Source organism: Balaenoptera ricei, chromosome 3, assembly GCF_028023285.1.
Source record: "Balaenoptera ricei isolate mBalRic1 chromosome 3, mBalRic1.hap2, whole genome shotgun sequence".
Taxonomy (NCBI): Eukaryota; Metazoa; Chordata; class Mammalia; order Artiodactyla; family Balaenopteridae; genus Balaenoptera; species Balaenoptera ricei.
In genome coordinates this window covers 31,181,998-31,192,664 of record NC_082641.1, presented here as the reverse complement: position 1 = coordinate 31,192,664, position 10,667 = coordinate 31,181,998, and the positions used below count along the sequence as shown (strand labels likewise).

Below are 10,667 nucleotides of genomic sequence, written 5' to 3'. Positions count from 1 at the left end.
CTTATTTCAGAAACAATGGCTTCAGACTGTGTCTTCTGACTTCTCATCAATCCAAGTTTTAGTCTTCTATATCAAGCCAGGTAATGTAAAAGATAATTAAAAATAGAACACATAAAATATTATATTTTGGGCTTCCCTGGTGGCACAGTGGTTAAGAATCCACCTGCTGGGACTTCCCTGGTGGTGCAGTGGTTAAGAATCCGCCTGACAATGCAGGGGACACGGGTTTGATCCCTGGTCCGGGAAGATCCCACATGCTGCGGAGCAACTAAGCCCATGCACCACAAATAATGAGCCCACGTGCTCCAACTGCTGAAGCCCGGGCGCCTAGGGCCTGTGCTCCGCAACAAAAGAAGCCACAGCAATAAGAAGCCCACCCACCACAATGAAGTGTAGCCCCCGCTCGCCGCAACTACAGAAAGCCCGTGCACAGCAACGAAGACCCAACGCAGCCAAAAATCAGTCAATCAATAAAAATAATTTTAAAAAAGCATTAGGAATATTTCAATTAAAAAAAAAAAAAGAATCCGCCTGCCAATGCAGGGGACACGGGTTCGAGCCCTGGTCCAGGAAGATCCCACATGCCGCGGAGCAACTAAGCCCATGCGCCACAACTACTGAGTCTGCACTCTAGAGCCCACGAGCCACAACTACTGAAGCCCGTGCGCCTAGAGCCCGTGCTCTGCAACAAGAGAAGCCACTGCAATGAGAAGGCCGCGCACAGCAACAAAGACTAGCCCCCGCTCACCGCAACTAGAGAAAGCCTGGGCGCAGCAACGAAGACCCAACGCAGCCAAAAAATAAATTAAAAAAATATATATATACATAATACATTTTACCATATCCATTTATCTAACAGGATGGTAGGCATCTCAAAAGTTACATTTAGTCATCAAGTAGCCTTCATTGAGATCTCAACGGGTGAAGAATGACCTGACAGATGAAATCTTCCTTATTAAGAACATCTGGAGGGTTGCTCTTGGCTCACTCTTGGCTCTAAGTATGTAGCTTATAGGTAACAAGTCACCTCTTTGAGCTTCAGCTTCACCTTAAAAAGAAGGGTTTGGATTAGAAAGGATCTCTTTTAACTTGTAATCCATGGATTTTCAAGTCAGGTCATTCATACATAGACCTGGGTGGGGTAACCATAAATCCCTTGAAATTGTATGCACAATTCTGGATATAAATTTGTTCAGTTTTCTAAGGAGAGAGAGTTCATGGTTTTCATTAGGTTCTCAAAGAAGTTCATGAATTACAAAGTGGTTAAGAACATCTGGACTAAAGGATTTCTCAGATTCCTCATATTGTGTAATTCTGTATTTTTAAAACTATGGAATGTGCAGATCCACTGTTGGTTTAGCTTTTATGACAAACCTAGATTATAACTACTTTTCCCTTTCCTTTATTTCAGAATCTAAATCTAATAAGGGTAAGTAAGCCTAAATTATAATTCTAGGCAAGTTATGATCAAGCCAAACTTACAGGCATGTCTTAGCAGAAGAAAGGCTAATGTCAAAGGTGAAGACCCTAGAACTACTTGACAAAGTAACACAGAATAACTTTTCATTTCTAAGGGTCTAAGTGACTGAGATTAAACAATGACTGAAAAAAGTAACAAATACACAGGGGCAAAATTCCCTTCAGCAAAAACTGTAATGCCTATGAACTATAGAGTAAAAAACAATCACAGTTTGTAGTCCACTTATTTCAAACAATAATTAACACAGAAGTTTCTAACAGAGGGACTATAATCCTAGGGTATCCTCTATTATCTATTTAAACCTCTGTTTCCTTACTTCAGTTCTTTATCTCCAATTGCCTGCTTGGCATTTGCCAAGTAGAATTCAAAGGATGTTTATTATCACCATCTGTCTGAAAACTAGACCTATCTCCTTACTTCATTATCTCTGTAATGGTACCTCCGTTCTAGTTATGCAGGCTCAAGAACAAATACATGAGTTCGGATGAGAGACAATGACTCTCAAATGTACCATAAATTCAGGTAAGAAAAATGATTACAAACCAGAAAATAACTGTTATCCTTCTATTTAGAACTAACTATTTTCTTAAGAATCCAAAGACTTTCTTCATGAAAAATTTGCAAATAAAAGGCAGATGAAGATACATATAAAAACTAAAAAAAGACACTTTTTGAGGAAAGTGAAAATATGAACACTTACTGGATACTTGAGGTCAAGGAGTATTTAACATTTAAAGATATTTTTATAGAGGAAATAATATGATGCCTGGGATTTGTTTCAGAAAAATGAGGGAGAGGAGTGTATAGGGTATAATGCAAACAAGCTTGATCAGAAATTCAGAATTGATTGAAACTGAGTGGTAAGTACATGGTGGTTCCATAACAAAAAGTTAAAATAGTTAAATTCTGATGAGAAAAAAACCCTGTGTGCATATGGCATCACTATGAGCAACGAAGCCATACACAACGGGAGTCTTAAAAAGGAAGGGTGGGTTGGTCGTTTTTTCTTGGTTGTCATGCAAAACGTATGAGGATTTTATGACCACTTGGTCAATAAACTATACAAACTGGAATTTGGTCAGTGACCTTTTCTATCATACCAAATTTACACACAAATGTTTATCAGATGGGACCAATACAAGTGAATTAAAAAAAACTTCACATAAATAAAAAAATCAACTTGTGTAATAAATATCTATGACAAAAATTAGCTAAGGGTTAAACTTCATAAATAGCTTTAAAATAAGCAAGGCAAAAGGTTCAAACAAGCAGAACTTTTGTAGAGCAAAAATTACTATCGAATGTTTCAAATTATTTTAAATGGGTAATCTGATGCATTTTATATTTGCAAGAGTAATCTTATTCCAGTTGATATCAATATTTCTAAAGATGCAGACTACCTGGACATTAAGATAGGGACCAGGACGAGTGCTTTATGCAACTAAAAATGGTGTGTGGAGGAGGGAGAACCATACACCTTCATGGTTAAATTCACTTTCTAAACGAAAGTATGATAAATTTGCTTGCTGGTCATGAAATCTATTGGGTTGGCCAAAAAAGACTTACCTGTCTTCAAGAAATAGACTACAGTTGTTAAAAATTGCTGTGTGCTTCAGTTTACCTGCTAACAATTCAAATACTCAACATATTAACAGAATAAGCCATATACTACTTTCCCCTAAAAGTTCAGAATTTCTTCTCCTAGAGATTACTAAATTCTCTTTTCTGCATTTGTATTTTGGTACGGATTTTTAAAAAAATGACCCATTCGTCAAAATAATAATTTAAATAAGAAAATATTAAATTTCACATTAATATAAAAAGTGAAGGCATACTTAGAAATGTTCATTTCAAATATAACCTCTTTTCAATACAAATCAATAAAACATGGTACAGCTTACTACTTATCAACAAACTATAGACTGAAATTTGTAAATTCCCAATACACTTTAAAATTTTGATTTGTATAATTGACTGCCAAGGCCTTAACTTATTTTAGTGTTAAGACCTAAAATCACATTTGAGAAATCTACTTTTCGAAAACCTTGGTTTGTATATTTAAGGGCTTCATCAATTATACCAATATTAATATACTAATAGCTAAAATATTGGAGCTTAGAATAGATGGAAAATTCCTGAAGACAGCAATTCATCTATGACCAACCAAGCTAACAGAAGCATTACTCTAAATGGGATCCCCAAGTATATATACTCCAAGGATCCTTTAAGAACTGGTTTACTTTCAAAAAGGATCATCTCCTTTAATGCTTGATGTTCAATTAACTTAGAGTAGTGAGATGCAATTACTTCAACTCCAAATTTAAATCCCTATTATAACATTTAAAAGCAGATTACTGAATCCTGCTGAGCCTCAATTTTCCTTATCTACAAAATGGGGAAAAAAGATTTAACTAGCAGAGTTTTTGTAAAAATTAAAAGACACCATGGAGACTTCCCCAGTGGTGAAGTGGTTAAGAATCCACCTGCCAATGCAGGAGACACAGGTTCGAGCCCTGGTCCGGGAAGATCCCACATGCCGCAGAGCAACTAAGCCTGTGTGCCACAACTACTGAGCCTGTGTTTCTAGACCCCATGTGCCACAACTGAAGCACGAGTGCCTAGAGCCCGTGCTCCGCAACAAGAGAAGCCACCTCGATGAGAAGTCCCTGCACTGCAATGAAGAGTAGCCCCCACTTGCCGCAACTAGAGAAAGCCCGCACGCAACAATGAAGACCCAATGCAGCCAAAACCAAACAAATAAATGTTCCTTTAAAAAAAAAAAAAAAGACACCATGCATCACTGAATGTCAGCATTCAAAACTGGCTGTTTTTTTTTTTACCCACATCTCTATTCTTTAAAACTCTAGAGGCTGGGTTTTACATTCTACTTTTCCTAACTGGTATTTTACTCTTATTGATGTATCATTGTTGTTTTCAAAAGCCACCTCAAATCTTTTGCTGATAAAACAAACTCCAAAGGTGAAAAAACCCAATCTACAATAGTTTTGTCCCACATAGTTCACGGTAAAAAGGAAGAGGAAACACGCAATTAAGTGGAAGAAAAAGAAGAATGAGAAAACATTTCCTTCAAGAAAAAGTTCTGAAATAATTCCACATAGGAAATGGATCCTGTAAAGTTATTTTCATAGTGGTTTAATAGGTGTTCACAAAAAGGTATTTTATGGCAATGTCACTCTTCCTCACAAATTATCTTCAATTATTGGCCAATTTCATAAAACTTAACATTCTAGAGGTCAGATTTAAAAAGCTGACTTAAAAATAGTACATATTTTTAAAAAGACTTAACTTTGAAACAGACCTCGTCCCCTGTAAATTTTAGGCATTACTATTTCTGAGCATCAACTATGCAAATCAACTAATTAAATACCCACCTCCCCATCTGTAGTAACAGATAAACGACAACTGCTCCCAAAAGATGTATAAAACATTTAGAATAGAAAATGAATAAACATCTCAACTAGTAAAATTACTCCTTTTTCAGCATTAAAAAATAACTTGTGAAAAATGTAATGTTATTATGAAGTGTCATAGTCATCTCAATTCTATTTTGAAAATAACACATGGCATAATTTTAACTAAGAGAAATGCTAGTTTTCCAAAATAGCATGATTGTTACCTTTCCCCAAGACTGTTACCTTTTCCCAAGGTTTAAAAAATAAATATTACCATCATGACATTACTAGAAAGAAATTGAAGCATACAAGGAATAAACTATAGTTTCTTTTTATATCAAAATGTACTCTTGAAAATGTGTTTGGCACAGTGCTAAATCATATATAGTTAATACTAAATATTGCAGGATACAATAAAACCCTGGAATTAATTGTTTACACCCTCTTATGGGAATGAAAATAATAGATACCAATTATTCAGAAGTCAGCCTATACAAACTGTATAAACAATATTTTATGTTTTGTTTTGAAAACCAGTGATATAATAAATTTTACATAAAAGACTGAAAAATAATATAAATGGATTTAAACAGATCTTTACAATAAGAAATTCAAATGGAAACAGACAAGTAACAAAGAGAAGTAAAAAAATTTATTGCAGTATTCGCTCCACCAGATTGCCTGGGGATCCCTTTTCTTGTATTGTTTTCAGGGTGACCTAATACATCAAAATCTACATTTACAAAAACTCCTTCTGCAGATAGGTCATAGATACTGCATGCTTTTTTTTTTTTTTTTTTTTTCCAACAGAATAAATTATATATCCAGGAGATTCTGCCATTTTACAGCCTGGAAAAAACAATGCTTCCCTGGAAACTGGGCTAAGCTAAAGAAAGCCATCCGCTGCTAGGTTAAACTCCAAGAACACTTTATTAAGAACATTAACAGACTAATTTCCAACATTCACTTGTTTATTTTTTAAACAGAAAGTTTTTTTTCCAAGATATAAACAATTTTTGTTAAACTATAATACAGTGGGAGTAAAAATGAACTGAGAATCTGTTTCTGCTGCACAACAGCGAAGGGAGCTCCCACAAAAATGTTTTGCCCAACATTTCCTTCTTTTGTTCCTGCATCCCAGGTTCCATTCTTACTCTTCATAAAACTGATTTTTTTTTTTGCCAGAATGTTGATATTTCAAGTTTTTCTGCCTTTAAAAAAAAACTCCTGTAAATTTGGCTGCATGTACAAATTCATTAGCTGGAAGTCCCGTCCTTGGCGGCATACAGGGATCGTAAAGTCTGAACAACTTTATTAGTCAGCTTATTAGCACTCGTTAGAGCAATTTTTTTGTAAATAATGTCTGACTCTTTAATAGTGTCTACCCAAGGCACCAGTTTGCGGCCATCACGGCGCTTAGCCTCAGTCCAGGAGCCACTGTAGGAGCCTGCCATCCACTGAACACTGAAGCCATTGCTGGTTTTCTGTACTACTCTTGCAATTTGTGGTCGATCTTTGTACTTTGGACAGCAAATAGCGATGACATCCATGACGTCAACACTTTCATTCATCTGTGCTGCCAACTCCGTAGAGTCTGAATTTCGTTTTGACCTTCTCAATGACTAAAACATTGGGAGGGGGGAAAAAAGACCAAGTGTTACACAAAATAATTTTAGTGAAATTATTGTTTTTATTGCTTTTAATCCCTTGACGCCGGGAGTTGGGATTTCCCAGCACACTTCCATTGCCGGCAATGAGACGCACCGTGACCGCCAGCGCCAAGGGGTTAACATATACTTGTAAAACCATGTAACTCTTAATTTGTACCCGTGTCTTTACTCTTATTGATATATAAAATTATATGTACATATGAACCATAAAGCTACATAAAACTTATCAACAATAAAAAAGGATAACACACATTAATACAATCCAAAGAAAAATTAATAACCCTTTATGCTGGATAAATCTCGTTTCTGTTTTTTTCTTTTTTATTGTCTTTTATGTTAAACTTTCTACAAAAGGATGTATAAATGGATAAGTAGAGAATTTCTACCTACAAAATGTCTTCTCTCATAAGTATTACATTACTTGGTGTACATTTAATAGACTGACATATATAAGCACATAAAAATCATTTTACGTAATACGCTGCGAAATACGTTGACTCCTCCTCCGCCTCACCCCTGAAGTGCCTCCTCCTCTATCCTCCCCATCACTTTCATCATCTTCTGTCTCTGCTGCTGCATTATTTTTAGGGCTGCCTCCTCCAAGCAGTGAGGTAATTGCTTTGTTCCGAGCATTTGTGCTAGCTGACACCTCCCCTTCTTCTTCCTCTTCATCAGGGTCCAGATGTTCCATGAGAAGTTTGAACTACAAAAATTAGATATTAATTTAGAATTTTAAGTAAATTTTTTCAAACAAGACTGCCAAATTCCTAAATGTTTTCCTTTATTTAAAATTTTTTTCTTAAATGTTTTCCATGGTAGTGGTTTGGTGTGGGTGAAACAGACTTTAGCTATTGTCCAAGTTGGGGGCTGGCAAACATTTTCTGTAAAGAGCCAGATAGTAAGTATTTTTGGCTTTGCAGGCCGAAATGCAATACAAAAATGAATGGGCATGGCTGTTTCAATAAAACTTTATTTTACACAAACAGGCAGTTGGCCAGATTTGGCCCATAAGCCAGATGTTGTGGACCCTGATCCCAGTTATCAAGCAGCCAAGTGATTACTGATTATTAACAGACTTTTAAACATTTCTGCCCCCCATTTTCTGCTCTCCACCAAGATAAGAGGATACAACAGGAAACAAAAAATGTTGAAGAATTTTAAAGAACTAAAATAAATGTCAAATTTAGAGTACAAGGTTTGCAGTCTATGAATAATATGAAAATCATTGTGTACATTATGTTCTTGGTCAAAAAAATCATTATTAGTTGTGTTCAACTATCAGCTTTAAGTAGATTAAAATTAAAGACTTTATTTTTACTTTTTAGGAAAATCTCGAAAAATTTTTTAAAACGTTGAAAAATTTTTATTCTGGTAAAATATATATAACATAAAATTTACCATTTTAAAGTGTTTAATTCATTGACAGTAAGTATATTCACACTGTTGTACAATCATCACCACAGTCATTTCAAAAACTTTTTCATCATCCCCCAAAGAAACTCAATCTGTACCCATTCAATACTTCCCCCCATTCCTGAGACAGCGGATGCAGGAAGAACTACAATCCTGCAGCCTGTGGAATGAAAACCACAATCACAGAAAGAGAGACAAAATGAAAAGGCAGAGAATTATGTCCCAGATGAAGGAACAAGAAAAAACAGAGAAAAACAATTGAATGAAGTGGAGATAGGCAAACTTCCAGAAAAAGAATTCAGAATAATGACAGTGAAGATGATCCAGGACCTTGGAAAAAGAATGGAGGCAAGGATTGAGAAGATGAAAGAAATGTTTAACAAAGACCTAGAAGAATTAATGAACAAATAGAGATGAATACAATAACTGAAATGAAAAATGTGCTAGACAGAATCAATAGCAGAATAACTGAGGCAGAAGGACGTATAAGTGACCTGGAAGACAGAATGGTGGAAATCACTACTACGGAACAGAATAAAGAAAAAAGAATGAAAAGAAATGAAGACAGCCTAAGAGATCTATGGGACAACATTAAATGCACCAACATTCGCATTATAGGGGTCCCAGAAGGAGAAGAGAGAGAGAAAGGACCTGAGAAAATATCTGAAGAGATTATAGTTGAAAACTTCCCTAACATGGCAAAGGAAATAGCCACCCAAGTCCAGGAAGTGCAGAGTCGCAGGCAGGATAAACCCAAGGAGAAACATTCCAAGACACAGAGTAATCAAATTTACAAAAATTAAAGACAAAGAAAAATTATTAAAAGCAACAAGGGAAAAACGACAAATAACATACAAGAGGACTCCCATAAGGTTAACAGCTGATTTCTCAGCAGAAATGCTACAAGCCAGAAGGGAGTGGCATGATATATTTAAAGTGATGAAAGGGAAGAAGTTAGAACCAAGAATACTCTACCCAGCAAGGCTCTCATTCAGATTCCACAGAGAAATCAAAAGCTTTACAGACAAGCAAAAGCTAAGAGAATTCAGCAACACCAGACCAGCTTTGCAACAAATGCTAAAGGAACTCCTCTAGGCGGGAAAGAGACTAGCAACTTAAAACAATCTTGTACATATACAGACTGCTATATCAAAACCTCATGGGAACAGCAAACCCAAAAGCTACAATAGATACACACACACAAAAGAAAAAGCAACCCAAACACAACATTAAAGATGGTCATCAAACCACAAGAGAAGAGAACAAAAGAGGAAAGAAAGAAGACCTACAGAAACAAACTGAAAACAATTAAGAAAATGGCAAAAGGAACACACATACCGATAATTACTTTAAATGTAAATGGATTAAACGCGCCAACCAAAAGACACAGGCTCACTGAATGGATACAAAAACAAGACCCATATATATGCTGTCTACAAGAGACTCACTTCAGACCTAGGGACACATACAGACTGAAAGTGAAGGGATGGAAGAAGGTATTCCATGCAAATGGAAATCAAAAGAAAGCTGCAGTAGCAATACTCATATCAGACAAAATAGGCTTTAAAACAAAGAATGTTACAAGAGACAAAGAAGGACACTACATAACAATCAAGGAATCAATCCAAGAAGAAGGTATAACAATTGTAAACGTATATGTACCCAACTTAGGAGCACCACAGTATATAAGGCAAATACTAACAGCCATAAAGGGAGAAATCGACAGTAACACAATAATAGTGGGGGACTTTAACACCCCACTTTCATCAATGGACAGATCAGCCAGACATAAAATCAGTAAGGAAACACAGGCCTTAAATGACACATTAGACCAGATGGACTTAACTGATATTTATAGAGCACTCCATCCAAAAGCAGAAGAATACACATTTTTCTGAAGTGTACATGGAATATTCTCCAGGACTGACCACATCCTGGGCCATAAAGTGAGCCTTGGTAAATTTAAGAAAACTGAAATCATATCAAGCATCTTTTCTGACCACAACACTGTGAGATTAGAAATAAACTCCAAGAAAAAGACTATAAAAACACAAATACGTGGAGGCTAAACAATATGCTACTAAACAACCAATGGATCACTGAAGAAATCAAAGAGGAAATAAAAAAATATCTAGAGACAAATGAAAATGAAAGCACAATGATCCGAAACCTATGGGATACAGCAAAAGCAGTTCAAAGAGGAAAGTTTATAGCAATACAATCTTACTTCGGGAAACAAAGTAACCCGAACAACCTAACCATACACATAAAGCAACTAGAGAAATAAGAACAAACAAAACCGAAAGTTAGTAGAAGGAAAGAAATCATAAAGATCAGAGCAGAAACAAATGAAATAGAGACAAAGAAGACAAGAGCAAAGATCAATGAAACTAAAAGCTGGTTCTTTGAAAAGATAAACAAAACTGATACACCTTTAGCCAGACTCATCAAGAAAAAAAGGGAGAGGACTCAAATCAATAAAATGAAAAATGAAAAAGGAGAAGTTACAGCTGACACCACAGAAATACAAAGGATCGTAAGAGACTACTATATGCAACTGTATGCCAGTAAAATAGACAACCTGGAAGAAATGGACAAATTCTTATAAAGGTACAGTCTCCCAAGACTGAACCAGGAATAATTAGAAAATATGAACCAATTACAAGCACTGAAATTGAAATTAATTAAAAA

The 10,667-nt window shown here is 35.7% G+C and overlaps 1 protein-coding gene across 3 annotated transcripts in view; it reads right to left on the bottom strand.

The window, feature by feature from the left end:
- Positions 1 to 5,523: 5,523 nt before the first annotated feature.
- The window catches only part of NIPBL (NIPBL cohesin loading factor), a 200,703-nt gene continuing 195,559 nt past the window's right edge, over positions 5,524 to 10,667 (bottom strand). For 2 of the 3 annotated variants that reach the window (XM_059916245.1, XM_059916246.1), the window contains 2 exons: positions 7,078 to 7,266; positions 5,524 to 6,515 (listed from right to left, as the gene is read on the bottom strand). In XM_059916245.1, coding sequence (XP_059772228.1) covers positions 6,150 to 6,515; positions 7,078 to 7,266 — 555 coding nt within the window. In that variant the 3' untranslated portion in view covers positions 5,524 to 6,149. Of the gene's footprint in view, positions 6,516 to 7,036; positions 7,267 to 10,667 lie in introns of all 3 variants that reach the window. The other variant, XM_059916247.1, reaches the window with a different exon arrangement.